The following is a 21715-nucleotide window of genomic DNA, read 5'->3' as shown; positions in this document are numbered from 1 at the left end:
TTCTGCCATAAGGCTGGTATCATCTGCATATCTGAGGTTATTGATATTTCTCCTGGCAATCTTGATTCCAGCTTGTGCTTCTTCCAGTCCAGAGATTCGCATGATGTACTCTGTATATAAGTTAAATAAGCAGGGTGACAATATACAGCCTTGACATACTCCTTTTCCTATTTGGAACCAGTCTGTTGTTCCATGTCCAGTTCTACCTGTTGCTTCCTGACCTGCATATAGGTTTCTCAAGAGGCAGGTCAGGTGGTCTGGTATTCCCATCTCTTTCAGAATTTTCCACAGTTTATAGTGATCCACACAGTCAAAGGCTTTAGCATAGTCAATAAAGCAGAAATAGATGTTTTTTCTGGAACTCTCTTGCTTTTCTGATGATCCAGCAGATGTTGGCAATTTGATCCCTGGTTCCTCTGCCTTTTCCAAAACCAGCTTGAACGTCAGGGAGTTCACGGTTCATGTATTGCTGAAGCCTGGCTTGGAGAATTTTGAGCATTACTTTACTAGCATGTGAGATGAGTGCAAATGTGTGGTAGTTTGAGCATTGTTTGGCATTGCCTTTCTTTGGGATTGGAATGAAAACTGACCTTTTCTAGTCCTGTGGCCACTGCTGAGTTTTCCAAATTTGTTGGCATGCTGAGTACAACACTTTCACAGCATCATCCTTCAGGATTTGAAATAGCTCAACTGGAATTCCATCACCTCCACTAACTTTGTTCATAGTGATGCTTCCTAAGGCCCACTTGACTTCACATTCTAGGATGTGTGGCTCTAGGTGAGTGATCACACCACCATGATTATCTGGGTCATGAAGATCTTTTTTTGTATAGTTCTTCTGTGTATTCTTGCCACCTCTTCTTAATATCTTCTGCTTCTGTTAGGTCCAGACCATTTCTGTCCTTTATCGAGCCCATCTTTGCACGAAATGTTCCCTCGGTATCTCTAATTTTCTTAAAGAGATCTCTAGTCTTTCCCATTCTGTTCTTTTCCTCTATTTCTTTGCACTGATTACTAAGGAAGGCTTTCTTATCTCTCCTTGCTATTCTTTGGCACTCTGCATTCAAATGGGTATATCTTTCCTTTTCTCCATTGCTTTTCACTTCCCTTCTTTTCACAGCTATTTGTTAGGCCTCCTCAGACAGCCACTTTGCTTTTTCGCATTTCTTTTTCTTGGGGATGGTCTTGATTCCTATCTCCTGTACAATGTCATGAACCTCCATCCATAGTTCATCAGGTATTCTGTCTATCAGATCTAGTCCCTTAAATCTATTTGTCACTTCCACTGTATAGTCATAAGGGATTGGGTTTTGGTCATACCTGAATGGTCTAGTGGTTTTCTCCACTTTCTTCAATTTCAGTCTGAATTTGGCAATAAGGAGTTCATGATTCGAGCCACAGTCAGCTCCTGGTTTTGTTTTTACTGACTGTATAGAGCTTCTCCAGCTTTGGCTGCAAAGAATATAATCAATCTGATTTCGGTGTTGACCATCTGGTGATGTTCATGTGTAGAGTCTTCTCTTGTGTTGCTGGGAGAGGGTGTTTGCTATGACCAGTGCGTTCTCTTGGCAGAACTCTATTAGCCTTTTCCCTGCTTCATTCTGTACTCCAAGGCCAAATTTGTTACTCCAGGTGTTTCTTGACTTCCTACTTTTGCATTCCATTCTCCTATAATGAAAAAGACATCTTTTTTGGGTGTTAGTTCTAGAAGGTCTTGCAGTTGCTCACATTAAATGAGTAGAGAAGTAGAGTCATAATGGTGATCAAAAGGAGACTAATAGAATATGAGAAAATGATATTTGAGGCCTTGATGATATTGAAGAGCAGCAGTAAAGAGAATGGAGTATGTGAAAGCTAGGAGGAGATACGGTTGTTATCAGAGACTTGAATTTAGTCTTTCTCAACTGATTCCTGAGAATTAAGAGTTAAGGCCTCAAGGCAGTTGTTCAGTAGGTCTATGGTAGTGCCCAATAATTTGCATTTCTAAAAGTTACTAAGTGACCAGTAAGAACCACAGCCCTGAAGAATCCACTGTATGCAATGAATTAACATTTCTCTTATGCATCTAGCACTCTCCTAGTCATGTGCCATCCTTGGGAAAATTGAGATAAAGTCACTCAACTTATCTTTCCTCAGTGATTCAGATAAGAAATTCCACTGGAGAAAGACTGGAAGGTGTCAGGATTCAATGAATGAGTCACAAGACTCTAGCCTAGGTTAGATATTTAATAAATATTTGTTGACTGCTTTCAGTCATTGGCACAGTCCATGGTACAGTTGGGGGACTGAGCTGCTGGTATAGAAGAGTTTATTATCTCTGAAGTTAAGATCAAGGACCCATAAGACTAAAGTTTGTGATTCTCTATAAGAACAATAAAATATTTCAGCGTGACAGCAGAAACTGGGAACAAATGTACACCCATGGCTGATTCATGTCAATATATGGCAAAACTACTACAATATTATACAATAATTCCCCTCCAATTAAAATAAATTAATTAATTTAAAAAAAGAAACTGGGGTAGAGAAGATGATGGTGAAGCAGGTGCCAAAGTATAAAATGGAAGTGGGAGAATAACCTGCAGGCAGACAGATAACATCTGTAAGGAAATGAACATAATGAAGCTTGCTTGCTTGCTTGAATTTCCTCTTTTTTTTCAGATTTTATTTTTTTTATTTTTTTACATTATTTTTTTATTAAATTTTTATTTTATTTTACTTTACAATGCTATATTGGCTTTGCCATACATTGACATGAATCTGCCATGGGTGTACATGAGTTCCCAATCCTGAATTTGCTTGAATTTCAAAAGAAGTTTTGCAGGAGGGTAGAGGAATAATGGTTTAGAAGTTGTCTGTAGAGAGCAGGCCTAAACCAGACCATATGTATATACTGTCCATTCAAACTGTGTCTTCAGTTCAGTTCAGTTCAGTCACTCAGTCGTGTCTGACTCTTTGCGACCCCATGAATCACAGCATGCCAGGCCTCCCTGTCCATCATCACCTCCTGGAGTTCACCCAAACTTATGACAATCGAGTCAGTGATGCCTTCCAGGCATCTCATCCTCTGTTGTCCCCTTCTCCTCCTGCCCCCAATCCCTCCAAGCATCAGAGTCTTTTCCAATGAGTCAACTCTTTGCATGAGGTGGCCAAAGTACTAGAGTTTCAGCTTTAGCATCATTCCTTCCAAAGAACACTCAGGGCTGATCTCCTTTAGAATGGACTGGTTGGATCTCCTTGCCATTCCAAGGGACTCCCAAGAATCTTCTCCAACACTGCAGTGCAAAAGCATCAATTTTTTGGTGCTCAGCTTTCTTCACAGTCCAGTTCTCACATCCATACATGACCACTGGAAAAACCATAGCCTTGACTAGACAGAACTTTGTTGGCAAAGTAATATCTCTGCTTTTCAATATGCAGTCTACGTTGATCATAACTTTCTTCCAAGGAGTAAGTGTCTTTTAATTTCATGGCTGCAGTCACCATCTGCAGTGATTTTGGAGCCCAAGAAAATAAAGTCTGACACTGTTTCCCCATTTATTTCTCATGAAGGGATGGGACCAGACCTTATCATTTAATATTACAATAGTGCCCTGAGACATTACCCATGTGATAACTATGTGTTTTCTCTTTCTGTACAGTTTTGTAATTTCCAGCATATACAACCTCTTTCTTTCACACATATTTCGTATTAAAGTCATTTCTCCTCATAGCTCCTTATTGTTGTGATCCAGTGTTAATTTCAACAGAATGGGAAAGACTAGAGATCTCTTCAAGAAAATTAGATACCAAGGGAACATTTCATGCAAAGATCAGCTCAATAAAGGACAGAAATGGTATGGACCTAACAGAAGGAGAAGATATTAGGAAGAGGTGGCAAGAATATACAGAGCTATTCACAAAAGAGCTTCATGACCAATATAATTACGATGGTATGATCACTCACCTAGAACCAGACATCCTGGAATGTGAAGTCAAGTGGGCCATAGGAAGCATCACTACGAACAAAACTAGCAAAGGTAATGGAATTCCAGTTGAGCTATTTCAAATCCTGAAAGATGATGCTGTGTAAGTGCTGCACTCAATATGCCAGCAAATTTAGAAAACTCAGCAGTGGCCACAGGACTGGAAAAGGTCAGTTTTCATTCCAATCCCAAAGAAAGGCAATGCTAAAGAATGCTCAAACTACCACACAATTGCCCTCATCTCACATGCTAGTAAAGTCATGCTCAAAATTCTCCAAGCCAGGCTTCAGCAATATGTGAACCGTGAACTCCCTTGATGTTCAAGCTGGTTTTAGAAAAGGCAGAGGAACCAGAGATCAAATTGCCAACATCTGCTGGATCATCGAAAAAGCAAGAGAGTTCCAGAAAAACATCTATTTCTGCTTTATTGACTATGCCAAAGCCTTTGACTGTGTGGATCACAATAAACTGTGGAAAATTCTGAAAGAGATGGGCATACCAGACCACCAGACCTGCCTCTTGAGAAACCTATATGCAGGTCAGGAAGCAACAGGTAGAACTGGACATGGAACAACAGACTGGCTCCAAATAGGAAAAGGAGTATGTCAAGGCTGTATATTGTCACCCTGCTTATTTAACTTCTATGCAGAGTACATCATGAGAAATGCTGGACTGGAAGAAGCACAAGCTGGAATCAAGATTGCCAGGAGAAATATCAATAACCTCAGATATGCAGATGACACCACCCTTATGGCAGAAAGTGAAGAGAACTAAAAAGCCTCATGATGAGAGTGAAAGAGGAGATTGAAAAAGTTGTCTTAAAGCTCAACATTCAGAAAACGAAGATGATGGCATCTGGTCCCATCACTTCATGGGAAATAGATGGGGAAACAGTGGAAACAGTGTCAGACTTTATTTTTCTGGGCTCCAAAATCACTGCAGATGGTGATTGCAACAATGAAATTAAAAGACACTTACTCCTTGGAAGAAAAGTTATGACCAACCTAGATAGCATATTGAAAAGCAGACATTACTTTGCCAACAAAGGTCCATCTAGTCAAGGCTATGGTTTTTCCAGTGGTCATGTATGGATGTGAGAGTTGGACTGTGAAGAAAGTTGAGCGCCAAACAATTGATGCTTTTGAACTGTGGTGTTGGAAAAGACTCCTGAGAGTCCCTTGGACTGCAAGGAGATCCAACTAGTCTATTCTAAAGGAGATCAGGCCTGGGTGTTCTTCGGAAGGAATGATGCTAAAGCTGAAACTCCAGTACTTTGGCCACCTGATGCAAAGAGTTGACTCATTGGAAAAAACTCTGATGGTGGGAGGGATTAGGGGCAGGAGTAAAAGGGGACGACAGAGCATGAGGTGGCTGGATGGTATCACCGACTCAATGGACGTGAGTCTGAGTGAACTCCTGGTGATGGACAGGGAGGCCTGCTGTGCTGCGATTCATGGGTTTGCCAAGAGTCGGACACGACTGAGCGACTGAACTGAACTAAACTGAGTGTTAGTTTCAAATTAAATTTGTGCTTCTTTGGCTTATCTTTTCTTTTTTTAGTTTTTTATTTTTTTAATTTTAAAATCTTTAATTCTTACATGCGTTCCCAAACGTGAACCCCCCTCCCACCTCCCTCCCCACAATCTTTTGAACTTTGAATAACACCTTAAAATTTCCTCATCAATATTAAATAAAAATGTTTACTACATGTTTATCTATCACTATGAGAGTTAAGATTTTACCTTTTCAAAAATTATCTTTTAACAATTGCAATATATTTTTATTGTCAAAAATTACTGATTTGATAGAATTTCATTCATAGGTTTTGCATCAGAATTCACAAACTGGATAGAATGTTCTTTTTGGAGCAATTTATCAAGCATTAGTATCAGAGTGATGCTACCTTCAAAACCAATGTGAATAACTACAAGATTTTCAGTTGTATAACATTGCTATAGAATTGAATTTGGCTATTCCTAGAAAGCTTGAAGGAACTCACTGATAAATACATCTGACCTTAAGTGTTTTTAGAAGTTTCTCTTTGATAATTGTCTTCAATGTTTCTACAATTATAGGTCTATTTAGTTTACAACTTTTCAATATTGCTTATAATTTAACATTTTATTAGATCTTTTTAATTTCTCTAAGATTTTCAAATTTATAGTGGTTCAATTTAATAGTATCCTATGATTTAAGAAATACTTTGTATTTCTTGTTATAGTCCATTTATAATTTAAATTTTTATTTATAATTTATCTTGTTTTCTTGATTAAATTTGCTAGAGGCTTATCTACTTAATTCATCCCCCCATTAAAAAAGCTTACTCCTTGGCTTTGTATTATATTGGATTCTTGGTAATGTGATTTCATTTATTTTTAATAATGAAATATTTAAGGTTATGAATTTACTTCTGAACCTGGCTCTGAAAGATTTAATAAGTCATGATCTAATTTTTGTTATTTTTTATTAGTCTGTCAGAGTTTCTTTGAGTTAATACTTGCATATAAATGTGTTCTGAAATATTTATGTAGTTGAAGACTTCTGTTTATTTATTCTTTAATTAAATTAATTTATTTTAATTGGAGGCCAAATACTTTACAATATTATAGTGGTTTTTGCTATAAAATGACATGAATCAGCCATGGGTGTACATGTGTTCCCCATCCTAAATGCCCTCCCATCTCTCTCCTGATCCCATCCCTCTAGGTCATCCCAGTGCACCAGCCCCAAGCACCCCATCTCATGCATCAAACCTGGACTAGTGATCTGTTTCACATATGATAATATTCATGTTTCAATGATATTCTCTCACATCATCCCACCCTCACCTTCTCCCACAGAGTCCAAAAGACTGTTCTATACATCTGTGCTTCTTTTGCATATAGGGTTATCGTTACCATCTTTTTACATTCCATATATATGCATTAGTATACTGTATTGGTGTTTTTCTTTCTGACTTCCATCACTCCACATAATAGGCTCCAGTTTCATCCACCACAGTAGAACTGATTTAAATGTATTCTTTTTAATGGCTAATACTCCATTGTATATATGTACCACAGCTTTCTTATCCATTCATCTCCTGATGGACATCTAGGTTGCTTCCATGTCCTGGCTATTATAAACAGTGCTGTGATGAACATTGGGGTACACGTGTCTCTTTCAATTCTGGTTTCCTCGGTGTATATGCCCAGCACTGGGATTGCTGGGTCATATGGCAATTCTATTTCCAGTATTTAAGAAATCTCCACACTGTTCTCCATAGTGGCTGTGCTAGTTTGTATTCCCACCAACAGTGTAAGAGGGTTCCCTTTTCTCCACACCCTCTCCAGCATTTATTGTTTGTAGATTTTTGGATAGCAGCCATTCTGACCGGCGTGAGATGGTACCACATTGTGGTTTTGATTTGCATTTCTCTGATAATGAGTGATGTTGAGCATCTTTTCGTGTGTTTGTTAGCCATCTGTATGTCTTCTTTGGAGAAATGTCTGTTTAGTTCTCTGGCCCATTTTTTGATTGGGTCATTTATTTTTCTGGAATTGAGCTGTAGGAGTTCCTTGTATATTTTTGAGATTAATTCTTTGTCAGTTGCTTCGTTTGCTATTATTTTCTCCCATTCTGAAGGCTGTCTTTTCACCTTCCTTATAGTTTCCTTCGTTGTGCAAAAGCTTTTAAATTTAATTAGGTCCCATTTGTTTATTTTTGCTTTTATTTCCATTACTCTGGGAGGTGGGTCATAGAGGATCCTGCTGTGATTTATGTTGGGGAGTGTTTTGCCTATGTTTTCCTCTAGGAGTTTTATAGTTTCTGGTCTTACATTTAGATCTTTAATCCATTTTGAGTTTATTTTTGTGTATGGTGTTACAAAGTGTTCTAGTTTCATTCTTTTACAAGTGGTTGACCAGTTTTCCAAGCACCACTTGTTAAAGAAATTGTCTTTTCTCTGTTGTATATTCTTGCCTCGTTTGTCAAAGATAAGGTGTCCATAGGTACATGGATTTATCCTGGGCTTTCTATTTTGTTCCATTGATCTATATTTCTCTCTTTGTGCCAGTACCATACTGTCTTGATGTCTGTAGCTTTGTAGCAGAGCCTGAAGTCAGGCAGGTTGATTCCTCCAGTTCCATTCTTCTTTCTCAAGATTGCTTTGGCTACTCTAGGTTTTTGTATTTCCATACAAATTGTGAAATTATTTGATCTAGTTCTCTAAAAAATACCATTGGTAGCTTGATAGAGATTGCATTGAATCTATAGATTCCTTTGGCAAGTATTTTCACTAAACGACTCTTCCAATCCAGGAACATGGTATATTTCTCCATCTATTTGTGTCCTCTTTGATTTCTTTCATCAGTGTTTTAGTTTTCTATATATAGGTCTTTTGTTTCTTTAGGTAGATATCTTCCTAAGTATTTTATTCTTTTTGTTGCAATGGTGAATGAAATTGTTTCCTTAATTTCTCTGTTTTCTCATTGTTAGTGTATAGGAATGCAAGGGATTTCTCTGTGTTAATTTTATATCCTTCAATTTTACTATATTCATTGATTAGCTCTAGTAATTTTCTGGTGGAGTCTTTAGGGATTTCTATGTAGAGGATCATGTCATCTGCAAACAGTGAGAGTTTTACTTCTTTTCCAATCTAGATTCCTCTTACTTCCTTTTCTGCTCTGATTGCTGTGGCGAAAACTTCCAAAACTATGTTGAATAGTAGAGGTGAAAGTGGGCACCCTTGTCTTGTTCCTGACTTTAGGGGAAACGCTTTCAATTTTTCACCATTGAGGTTATTGTTTGCTGTGGGTTTGTCATATATAGATTTTATTATGTTGAGGTATGTTCCTTCTATGCCTGCTTACTGGAGGGTTTTTATCATAAATGGAAGTTGACTTTTGTCAAAGGCTTTCTCTGCATCTATTGAGATAATCATATGGTTTTTATCTTTCAATTTGTTAATGTAGTGTATTACATTGATTGATTTGTGGATATTGAAGAATCCTTGTATCCCTGGGATAAAGCCCACTTGGTCATGATGTATGACCTTTTTAATATGTTGTTGGATTCTGTTTGCTAGAATTTTGTTAAGGATTTTTGCATCTATGATCATCAGTGATGTTGGCCTGTAGTTTTCTTTTTTTGCAGCATCTATTTCAGGTTTTAGTATTAGGGTGATGGTGGCCTCATAGAATGAGTTTGGAAGTTTATCTTCCTATGCAATTTTCTAGAAGAGTTTGAGTAGGATAGGTGTTATGTCTTCTCTAAATTTTTGGTAGAATTGAAACCGTCTGGTCCTGGGCTTTTGTTTGCTGGAAGATTTCTGATTACAGTTTCAATTTCTGTGCTTGTGATGGGTTTGTTAAGATTATCTATTTCTTCCTGGTTCAGTTTTGGAAAGTTATACTTTTCTAAGAATTTGTCCATTTCTTCCAAGTTGTCCATTTTATTGGCATATAGTTGCTGATAGTAGTCTCTTAGGATCCTTTGTATTTCTGTATTGTCTGTTGTGATTTCTCCATTTTCATTTCTAATTTTATTGATTTGATTCTTCTCCCTTTGTTTCTTGATGAGTCTGGCTAATGGTGTGTCAATTTTATTTATCTTCTCGAAGAACCAGCTTTTACCTTTGTTGATTTTTGCTATGGTCTCTTTTCTTTTGCATTTATTTCTGCCCTAATTTTTAAGATTTCTTTCCTTCTACTAACCCTGGAGTTCTTCATTTCTTCCTTTGCTAGTTGCTTTAGGTGTAGAGTTAGGTTATTTATTTGATTTTTTCTTGTTTCTTGAGGTAAGCCTGTATCACTATGAACCTTCCCCTTAGCACTGCTTTTACAGTGTCCCATAGGTTTTGGGTTGTTTCATTTTCATTTTCATTCATTTCTATGCATATTTTGATTTCTTTTTGATTTCTTCTGTGATTTTTTTGGTTATTCAGAAGCATGTTATTTAGCCTCCATATGTTCAAATTTTTAATATATTTTTTCCTGTAATTGAGATCTAATCTTACTGCATTGTTGTCAGAAAAGATGCTTGGAATGATTTCAATTTTTTTGAATTTACCAAAGCTAGATTTATGGCCCAGAATGTGATTGAACCGGGAGAAGGATTCGTGTACACTTTAGAAAAAGATGCAATTCATTGTTTTGGGGTGAAATATCCTATAGATATTAATTAGGTCCAATGGTCCATTGTATCATTTAAAGTTTGTGTTTCCTTGTTAATTTTCTATTTAGTTGACCTATCCATAGGTGTGAATGGGGTATTAAAGTCTCCCACTATTATTGTGTTATTGTTAATTTCCCCTTTTAAACTTGTTAGCATTTGCCTTATATATTGTGGTGCTCCTATGTTGGGTGCTTATATATTTATAATTGTTATATCTTCTTGGATTGTTATATCTTCTTCTTTTTGTCTCTTTTCACGGCCTTTATTTTGAACTCTATTTTATCTGATATGAGTATTGCTACTCCTGCTTTCTTTTGGTTGCCATTTGCCTGGAATATCTTTTTCCAGCCCTTCACTTTCAGTCTGTATGTGTCTCCTTTTTTTGAGGTGGGTCTCTTGTAGGCAGCATATACAGGGGTCTTGTTTTTGTATCCATTCAGCCAGTCTTTGTCTTTTGGTTGGGGCATTCAACCCATTTACATTTAAGGTAATTATTGATAAGCATGATCCTGTTGCCATTTCCTTTGTTGTTTTGGGTTTGAGTTTATATACACTTTCTGTGTTTCCTGTCTAGAGAAGATCCTTTAGCATTTGTTGGAGAGCTGGTTGGTTGGTCCTGAATTCTCTCAGCTTTTGCTTGTCTGTAAAGCTTTTGATTTCTCCTACATATTTGAATGAGATCCTTGCTGGGTACAGTAATCTGGGTTGTAGGTTTTTCTCTTTCATCACTTTAAGTATGTCCTGCCATTCCCTTCTGGCTTGAACAGTTTCTATTGAAAGATCAGCTGTTACCTTATGGGAATCCCCTTGTGTGTTATTTGTTGTTGTTCCCTTGCTGCTTTTAATATTTGTTCTTTGTGTTTGATCTTTGTTAATTTGATTAATATGTGTCTTGGGGTGTTTTGCCTTGGGTTTATCCTGTTTGGGACTCTCTGGGTTTCTTGGACTTGGGTGACTATTTCCTTCCCCATTTTAGGGAAGTTTTCAGCTATTATCTCAAGTATTTTCTCATGGCCTTTCTTTTTGTCTTTTTCCTCTGGGATTCCTGTGATTCAAATATTGGGGCATTTCACATTGTCCCAGAGGTCCCTGAGGTTGTCCTCATGTCTTTTAATTCTTTTTTCCTCTCTACTCCATTTATTTCTACCACTCTATCTTCTACCTCACTTATCCTATCTTCTGCCTCTGTTTTTCTACTGTTGATTCCCTCCAGAGTGTTTTTCATCTCATTTGTTGCATTATTCATTATTGATTGACTCTGTTTTATTTCTTCTAGGTCCTTGTTACACATTTCTTGCATCTTTTCAATCCTTGTCTCCTGGCTATTCATCTGTAACTCCACTTTGTTTTCAAGATTTTGGGTCATTTTTACCATCATTATTCTGAATTCTTTTCAGGTAGACTCCCTATCTCCTCCTCTTTTGTTTGGTTTGGTGGGCATTTATCATATTTCTTTACCTGCTGAGTATTTCTCTGCCTTTTCATCTCGTTTAGATTGCTGTGTTTGGGGTGGCTTTTCTGTATTCTGGCAGTTTGTCATTCCTCTTTATTGTGGAGGTTCCTCCCTGTGGGTTGCATTGGACGAGTAGCTTGTCAAGGTTTCCTGGTTAGGGAAGTTTGCATCGGTGTTCTGGTGGGTGGAACTGGATCTCTTCTCTCTGGAGTGCAATGAAGTGTCCTGTAGTGAGTTTTGAGATGTCTATGGGTTTGGTGTGACTTTGGGCAGCCTATATATTGAAGCTCAGGCCTATGTTCCTGTGTTGCTGGAGAATTTGCCTGGTATGTCTTGCTCTGGAACTTGTTGGCTCTTGGTGGCTCTTGGTTTCAGTGTAGGTATGGAGGCTTTTGAATAAGCTCTTATCAATTAATGTTCCCTGGAGTCAGGAGCTCTCTGGTATTCTCAGGATTTGGACTTAAGCCTCCTGCCTCTGTTTTCAGTCTTATTCTTACCGTAGCCTCAAGACTTCTCCATCTATACAGCACTGATGATAAAACATCTAGGTTAATGGTGAAAAGATTCTCCACAGTGAGGGACATCCAGAGAGGTACAAAGAGTTACATGGAGAAGAGAAGAGGGAGGAGGGTGATAGCAGTGACCAGGAGGAAAAAAGAGGGAATCAAAAGATGGGGAGAACAATCTAGGCAGTAATGAATTCCCTATGTGCTCTTCACATTCTGGAACCCTCAGAGATGTTTATGGAGTTACATAGGGAAGAGAAGAGGGAGAAAGGAGACAGAGGTGACCAGGTGGAGAAAAGTAGGAATCAAAAGGAGAGAGACAGATCTAGCCAGTAATCTGTTCCCTAAGTATTCTCCACAGCCCAGAACACACAAAGAGATTCACATTGTTGGGTAGAGAAGAGAAGGGGGAAGGAGGAGATAGAGGTGACCTGGGCGAGAAAAAAGAGAGTCAAAAGGAGGAGAGAGTAATCAATCCAGTAATCACACTCATAAGTAGAAATGGGTACTGAAGATTGAATTCTTAAAGGTACAAAATCCAAATTGCAAATACCAAAATGCAAAGGTTAAAAATCTAGCATAGAGGTTAGCTTCAAAGATACACTATTAGAAAAACAAAGCAAAATCACAAAAATTATTAAAACTATATATGAAGTTTGCTTTAAAAATAGGGGTTTTTTGCAAGGGAATAGTAGGTTATAAAAATGAAAAAGGATTAATAGAGGACTTAAAAGTAAAAATTTTTAATTAAAAAATTATAATAGTAAAAATATAATCTAAGAATTTCTGTAGAGCTGTTGAGGGCAGTGTGGGGTCAGTTCAGTTTCAGATAGTTCCTCATTCCATCGTAGACTTCTCAAGATCTATAGTCCCCTTCCAATGTATTCGGTGCTAACTACAGGGTATTAATCTGTTGCTCTTGTCCCTTCCAAAGTGGTTCCCTCTGTTTATTTTGGCTTCTTCTGTTTGCAGGTCTCTTCAGTGTCTAATTTCTACCCTGACACACGGGGGCGAAGGTGGTCACTTATTTAGGCTCACTTGTTCAGTTGTGCTGTGAGGAGGGAGGAACACTGCAAACAAATATCACTGGCATGTGTGGGGTGTGCTCACAGTGTCTTGGCTGCACTGGGTTTGCCCCTACTCACTGAGTATGTGCTTTCCCAGACTACACTGCTCAGTCTCCAGGTTGCTCTGCAGGGGAACTTTCTGAGGTGGGCCCTGGGATGCAGGCACTTCCCAGGTCTAAGCCACTCAGGTTCAGGTTCTCGGGTACTCCACAAAGGCGAAGACTCGATTGGGCCTGGGTTTTGTGCCCTTCCCAGGTCCGAGCAGCTCAAGCAACCAGGTGCTTGGCAAGCACACTCTCCTCCAGGTTGGGGGGTGCATCTTGTCACCTCCCCTGTCCCAGCTGCTCAGTTTTCTGGGTGCGCAGCAGGTGCACCTTCTCAGGTGTGCCATGTGTCTCTTCTGGGGAGCTGATCTCTGGCTGCGACCCTCCCAGCAGATATCAACCATCCAGAATCCCAGGTCTTGGTTAGTAACTGGGAGCCTGATCGCAGTTTGGTAGAGGATGCCGTCTCTGGGGCCGAGATTGCCCCTTTCCAGCTCTGGCTGCCCCCGCCCCCCATGCCTCCCTGCCTCTGGTGGGGGATGGGCTGGTCCACAGCCAGCTAGCTCTCCTCTGGTATTCGCTCAGTCCTTTGTTCTGAGAGCTGGCCGGCAGTGCCTTAGGTTAGGGCTTTTCCTGGGATAGTTCTCTCTGTCTCTCTTTTTTTTCCCCTGTCTCTGACTGTGCCAGAGTTTGGGTTGCTATCTCACGTTAGCTCCCTCAGATTGCCCTCAGGGTATTCAGGCCCCATCTTTACCCTAAGCAATGCAGCCTGCACCTCCCTGTCCAGCCCCCGCTTGCTAGTGGTAGACGCAAGCGTCTGGGCTACTTCTCTGCTGGGAGTTGCCATTAGGCACGTAATCTGTGGGTTTTATTTATTTCTTTATTTTTTCCTCACGGTTATATTACTCTCTGAGATTCCAAAACTCCCCACAGACTCGCCGGTGAGAGGGTTTCCTGGTGTTTGGAAACTTCTCCTCTTCCCTTCCCGAGATGGGTCTCCATCCCTAACTCTTTGCCTCTCTTTTTGTCTTTTATATTTAGTCCTACCTCCTTTCAAAGAGAATGGGCTGCCTTTCTGGGTGCCTGATGACCTCTGCCAGCATTCAGAAGTTGTTTTGTGGAATTTGCTCAGCGTTCAAATGTTCTTTTGATGAATTTGTGGGGGAGAAAGTGGTCTCCCTGTCCTATTCCTCTGCCATCTCAGGACCACCTCTAAGACTTCTGTTTAAATCTGTTTTCAAGTTTATAAAAGTTTTACAGTATCATCAGAGAACAGAGAAAGTGTGATTTCTACTTGTGAGAATTTGCAAAGGTTTTCTTTGTGGCATATCATATGATCATTTTTAAATGTTATCAGAATATTTGAAAACACTGTCCATAAAATATAATTTTTGACATTAATTTGACCTTGTGAATTATGGTTTTAAAGTCCTTGAAATATATTTCAGTCTACTTTATCTGTTATAGCTAAATTATGTTAAAGTCTCCCATGTAGACATTTTTATAATTTTTCTTCTTGGTTTACAGGTTATTTTCTTCACATATTTAGGTACTTCTTTGTTTTTTTCCAAAAAAATGGTTCATGAATACAAATCCTTAACATAGCTTGTATTTTCTATCAATGTAAAATGAATCTCTTGGGACAATTATGATTATATAGTTATTGGTCTTGTTTTTTCCTTAAATATATAAGTGACATGATTAGATGTCTATTTGGAGAATGGAATGATTGGAAGAAGGTAAGACTAAAGGATGAGAAGCCAGTGAGAAGACTTTTACAATGGTCCAGATAAGAAATGGGACTTCGGTGGTAGCTCAGCTGGTAAAGAATCTGCCCACAATGCAGGAGACCTTGGTTCAATTCCTGGGGCAGGAAGGTCCCCTGCAGAAAGGATAGGCTACCCACTCCAGTATCCTTGGGCTTCCCTCGTGGCTCAGGTGGTAAAGAATCTGCCTGCAATGCAGGAGACCTGGGTCCAATCCCTGGGTTGGGAAGATCCCCTGGAGAAGGGCATCGCAACCCCCTCCAGTATTCTTGCCTGGAGAATCCCCATGGACAGAGGAGCCTGGCAGGCTACAGTCCATGGGGTCGCAAAGAGTCAGACATGACTGAGTGACTAAGCCAGCACAGATAATAAATAATGAACAACTGGATTAAGTTAAGAGCTACAGAGAGGCTTCCAGCAAGTAGAATACTCAAGACTTGGTATAACTTGAATTGAAGTGGGTTGAGGCAAGAGAGGAGCACTGAGGGCAACACCTAGATTTCTGACTTAGTTAACCATTATCTAAAATGCAATATAGGAGGAAGAGCTGGGCTGGCTTTTCAGAATAAGCCATTTACTAAAGTTCCTCCTTTATATTCATTCCCCAAACTCACGTCTGGACCTAAAGCTCAGTGCTGAATCTTTGTCAGTTGATTGATTTACTCAAACAAAAACTTTCCACCTTAGTATAAAATACTAGGCTAAATATTAAATTTCAAGGAGATATTTCATTTATGTGCCAAGAGCTCTTTCATAAATTAGAAGAATAACTTCGACTAAGGAAAAGAAGGAATAAATGTCCTATACCATCCCCAGGGTAGTACACAGGTGAAAGTGAAGTTTTCCACAAGAGGGCAGCATCACCTAATAAATTATGTTACTGAATGCTTCTTCCAACAGGGGTCGAAAGGAGGAAGCTCAAAGGATAGAAAATGTAGGCTTAGGGAGCCATAGGACCTGCCACACCTTGAAAACCAAAGTGAAGTAAGTAAAGTGGCTAAGTCGTGTCCGACTCTTTGCGACCCCATGGGCTGTAGCCTACCAGGCTCCTCTGTCCATGGGATTTTCCAGGCAATAGTCCTGGAGTGGAATGCCATTTCCTTCTCCAAGGTCCCACCATTTCCAAGGCCATAATTATAGCCACTCCTAAGTGACTAGCAGTGGCAGATGTCACCACAGCAGGTAGAATGAGGACATAAAACTCATCAATGGAGGACAAGTGATTGACACACCTGAAAACTCTCATTCTTATGGCTGGATCAGAAGCCACTGCTGCAGATAGATCATGTCTATACCCCTTCTAAGTGTTGATATCTCTGTAAAACCAGTATTTCACAAAGGTCTTTATTTCCTGTCAGGTCTTTTTATTCCTAAGAGTTTCCCAGCAAATCTTGTCTCTGAAGGTTAGTTTGCAAAGCACAATAAAGTTTGTTGCTTTCCTTATTTCATAATGGTGGTTGGTTACTCCAATTATGCTTCCTTGATACCCTAGGGAAAGGAGTGGGACTGAAGTTCAGAGAACCCATTATGATAAAGGCATTTTACATAAATTGCTTCATTTAATCATCACAATAATGCTATTACATAGGAACTACTATTTCCCATATGACAGAACTAGGAAACAGCATACATGTGTCTGTCTGACTCCAAAATGACACAGAGAGGGAAGCAGAGGATGGGACTAACTGAGAGAGTAGCACTGAAAGATATACATTACCATAAGTCAAATAGATAATCAGCAGGAATTTGCTGTATGATGCATGCAGCTCAAATCTGATGCTCTGTAGCAAACTAGAGGGCTGGGATGGGGTGGGGGTGGGGGAGGTTCAAGAGGGAGGAATATATGTATACTTATAGCTGATTCATGTTGTTGTATGGCAGAAACCAACACAATATTGTAAAGCAATTATACTCTAATTAAAAATAAATTTAAAAAAAACTTTCAAATTCACCAAGCTGCTCCTTTAAGAAGCCTTATTTAAAACCTAAATCATGACCTCTCCAAGACAGCCAGTGACAGTGTGTCTACTGTATAAGACATTATTTTACATGTCACTTCTTACCTAGGTACATGGACATGCATATATGCTAAGTTGCTTTAGCAACTTTTGTCGCTCTTTGTGACCTCATGGACTGTAGCCCATCAGGTTCCTCTGTCCATGAAATTCCAGGCAAGAACATTGGAGTGGGTTGCCATGCTCTCTTCCAAGGGATCATCCCGACCCAGGGATTGAACCTGCATCTCTTATGTCTCCTGCACTGGCCAGCAGGTTTTTACCACTAGTGCCACCAGGTACACAGGCAGGCATGGCTTAATCTTAAGGACCAGCAGGTTTTAATAATATAATAAATCAGTGGGATCCTATATATTTTCACCCTTACTAACTGAGATCATTTGGATATACAGCAGGAGAAAAATGGAGGAAATAAAAAATGGCTTGGTTTACTAAGTGTATGGTGGTCCCAGTCACTGAGATCAGGAGCTTGTGAGAAGATGATGATGTATTAGGTTTTGAGCATGTTTTGTGTGAAATGCTTTTGAGAAATCTAAGTATAAATGTCCAGTAGGAAGTTGGCCACAAGGGTCTGGGGCATAAGAGATATGGTTATCAACATATAGATATGTTAGTTGAAACTCGGGGATCAGGTGAGATTTTTCCATGGTATATTAATGAAAATAGAAAGGGTAGAACTAGGGGAAACACTGGCATTTAAAAGGGATGGGCAGAGGAAGAGCAGGTGGTAGAGGAACCTCATTTAGAAAATGAACAGAGAGGTAGAAAAAGGAAAGCAATAGAATATCTTGAAAGCAAGAAAGAAAAGTTTTACAAAGAAGGGCATAATCCAGAGCAACAATATCACATTCCATATGTAAGTCATATACAATGAAGACTGGAAATAACCCATTGACTTTGACAACTAGGAGGTTTCATATATATATATACATACATGCATGCATGTATGTGTGTGTGTGCATGTGTGTGTATATAGAGAAAGAGAAAGAGAGAAGTTTGAGTGGACTTCTGGGGGTCAAATTCACACTGCAGTGGGTGGAAAGCTAAATGGTAAGTAAGAGGAAACAGTGAGTATAGACTCTCCTTCTGGATATGAATTAAGAGACTGGATATGAATTAAAAGAAGATGGGGCAGAAGCCAGAAGGGGAAGTATGACTGCAGGAACACACTTAAAATTTTTTTCTTTTTTTTTTTTTTAGTTTTTTATTTTTTTAATTTTAAAATCTTTAATTCTTACATGCATTCCCAAACATGAACCCCCCTCCCACCTCCCTCCCCATAATAATTAAAATGGAAAAGCTTGGGGACATGTATAAGACAAAGGAAACAAACTAACAGAAGGGGAGAAGTATGAACTCCAATAATACAATACAAATATACAGCAGCAAAATGAAAGGGAGACCAATGGAAACCTCACCAATAGGCAGATGCTTTGACAACAATAGAATGACTGACTGTCCTTACTTTCCTCCTCCTTATGCCACTCTACTTACCTGGAAAGCTTTTCCCCTCCTGATGGTTTCTTATCAAATTCTACCCATCTTTTAGCTAAGATTCCACCTTCTCAATGAAATCTTACTCTAATCATCTCTTCTGAAGTGCCTTTTCTTTCTCTTGAACTCTTAACAGCAATTTCGGTCAAGAATTCATTTGACAATCACTCTCACCCTGTGGAATCTCCTTTATGGCTTTCTTAAAAAATGTATGGCTAATTAATTTGTTATACGTGTGTCTTTTCTACCATGTTAGACTGCACACTCCTCAAGGGCAGACTTCTTATCTTAGAGTTTGCCACAGCCTCCAGAGGGCCTACCATGCTGGGAATAGGGTCTCTTTAAATATATGTTTCAGCAGCGGCAGCCTCGTGTGAAGGAGTAGATGGAAAAACAGTAGGTTAGATAGGCCCTTGGTGTGTAATGAGTCATTTAGTTCTCTCAAAGGCAAATAAGGATTCTTAAGTCCTATAGCGGTAAAATAAATTTATCCAAGATAACATGGGTAGCATGTGACAGTACTAGGATAACCAAAGGCCCTTTCTCTTGTGCCATTCTGCTTCAGTTGCCTGCAAAATTCTGTTCATGTGAAACACCTCTTTCCTTGATATTGATAGACATACCTCTATTGAGGCTTTATTACCAACCAAGCGGTTTCAGTGACTGCTGTACCTTACAGCCAATCTCCCTGTACCTTACCTCCTGACAATCAGCTTGAGGGTACGGAAGGAGCCTTTGATGAGGATGAGAGCCTCTTGGCGGGAGCCGTACAATGGAGTGCCATTGATATTCACCAGCTCATCACCAGTCCTCATCTTCTGGGACAAGGCTGCCTTGCCGCCATCTTCAATCTGTATTGTAGAGAACAAAACAGAAAGCAGGTGGTGAGGTGACTCCTTCCCCAAATTTACTTCCTGGCTCCTCCCAACCTCTGAGCCAAAAGAAGTCCTGGGGGATGACACCAAGATGCTCGAAAGGACAGCTAAGAAGCTGGTCACAAGCCATTATTTACTGAAAGCAAAGCCTGGGCATGCCCTCAAGGGAGAAGGCACCACAGATATAATGCAGTATCTGCCCTGAAGGAATCCACAGTCCATTTGGGGACACAAGTGCTTCTAAATAACAAAATGATATTTTAAGAAACCTCAGTGTGTAAGCATAGAATAGCAATCTGTGAAAACAAATTAGGGGCAGAAGAACTAGGCTCAAAATGACTTTTGGCAAGTTTTTTTCTCTGAGTAGGCTCTGAAGTCTGACAAACTTGAGCATGAGTCTTGGCTCTAGTATTTCCTAGCTGTGTGACCCCAAAGAAGTTACCTAACATTTCCATGTCTCAATGGCCCCAAATGAGAAATACAGAAAATAAGTGTCCCTACCTCACAGAGCCATTAGTATATGAAATGTCTGGGGGCAGTAAGTTCTCAATGAATGTGAGCTCTGATTATTGCAGCAAGGGGGTTGACTCTGAAGACTTTGAAGGTGGCTTCCAGATCAACCTTCTATGAATGGAATCGCAAAATATACAAAGGTCATTTATCAATACCTCTTCCACAAGCACCTAGCACAGTGCTTCTAGTGTCTGTCACACAGTGGGCACTGGGAAAAATGGGAATATAGGTATTAACTGTTCCACCACAGCCTACAGAATTTCCAATGGTCAAGGGCAATCTTGGCAGGAATATAGTGAGGCTGGGAGGTGGGCATTGAAACCAAAGGAAGAACTAACAGCCACTGGAGTAGGCTAAAGCAAAGCAGAATGTCCCCTAAGGATCCTTATTTACATCTACTTTTGTATATAACATTTTTTTTCTATCACAGAGGTGAGCTCTACGTGTGGGAACATTAATTCCATCCATGGTGATAGGAGTCATCTCATCCATCCTTTAATCAATTCTAAAGTTTTTGGTTAAATTTTGGTAAAGTTTTTGTATGCAAGGGACAACATGCTAACTGCTAAAGATACAGAAATGAATGAGGCACACATAGCTCCCAGATTCAGGGGTGGATTACCATCTAAAGTTCATACGTCCATGGAGATGGGCAGGTGAAAAAAGGTCCAACCTACGAATGGAATCAAGAAGAGATATTTGTTTGTTTCTCTCGGGGGCAAAAAAAAAAAAAAAAAAGTTGAAGATGATTAAACCATATAATTCTTAGGGAAAGTCAGGTTCTAAACTGGACAACTAAGGACTGGTTTTTGCTGCAGGTATTTTTACATTTACTTCTACTCTTGTTCCAATCTTTCTTTCAGTCTTTCACAGCATTGCTCCAATCTATCCCCATACTGTGTAAGTTAGAATATTGATGAGCTTTTGGTTGGCCAGCTCACGTGCAGTTTGGCAGATGAGACCTCCTGAGCTCAGAGAGAAATGTTAATTCAGGATTTAAAAAATCCCATCAAATAAACTGAAGTTCTGACTTAAATCACAGACTGTTATTAAATTTATTGCTGCTAACCCAACATTTTTTTAAAATTAAACTTTGTTTGACAAATCATAGGTTAGCCAAGTGACATTGACTATCTATCTATCTATCTATCTATCTATCTATCTATCTATATATATATATATATATATATATATATACCTTTGTTCTAGTACCTGTGCCACCACTCAAAACAAAATAAGCCAATATTGGTAAATGGGGAACAACTCTCAACAAATTAATTAGGATCTCTTATTTCCATTGTCATCATCATTATTACTTCACAGTCACTGCTGCCAAAAAAGAGAAAGAAGCAAAATTCTATACTTGAATGTCAGAAGTTCTATGTGAATGACTCATTCCTTTGGCATCCATGGAAAGTATCAGGCAGGATTTTCAACAGGCATTAGTTATTGGAAAGGGCTTCCTTAGGCTAACAAAGAACCATAAACAGGAGTCTAACTAATGAATACTAATAGATTTTTCCTGTTGATGTACATTAGTCTTAATTTACTCTACCTATTTTTAAATTCATATAACTCAATTATCCATATTACCATTAACCATAGCAAGTCTTTCCTTCAATATGTATTAAGTACCACCTCGGGTTTATTAAGCACTTTGTTACATCAACAAGATTTGTTTATTCTAGATGAGAGAATGAAAGGGGGGTACCTCTTAAACCAAAATGCTTAATGATGGTTGCATCAAAAGCTCAGGCATTTTTCATTCCCTACTGCCACTCTGGCTGCCACCATCTGAATCCTTGCAGGGACTCTTTCCTGGAAAGTAGCCTCAAGCCAATTGTTCACGCCACTTTTTCTGTTC

At 39.2% G+C, this 21715-nt stretch overlaps 1 protein-coding gene across 1 annotated transcript in view; it reads right to left on the bottom strand.

The window, feature by feature from the left end:
- Positions 1–21715, bottom strand: part of SHROOM4 (shroom family member 4) — a 262136-nt gene that overhangs the window by 119464 nt on the left and 120957 nt on the right. The window contains exon 2 of the mRNA XM_012106690.5: positions 19163–19314. Within this exon, the coding sequence (XP_011962080.1) occupies positions 19163–19314 (152 nt within the window). The remainder of the gene's footprint in view (positions 1–19162; positions 19315–21715) is intronic.

The sequence above is a fragment of the Ovis aries genome, chromosome X, assembly GCF_016772045.2.
Source record: "Ovis aries strain OAR_USU_Benz2616 breed Rambouillet chromosome X, ARS-UI_Ramb_v3.0, whole genome shotgun sequence".
NCBI classification, from domain to species: Eukaryota; Metazoa; Chordata; class Mammalia; order Artiodactyla; family Bovidae; genus Ovis; species Ovis aries.
This window is presented reverse-complemented; position numbering and strand designations above follow the sequence as displayed.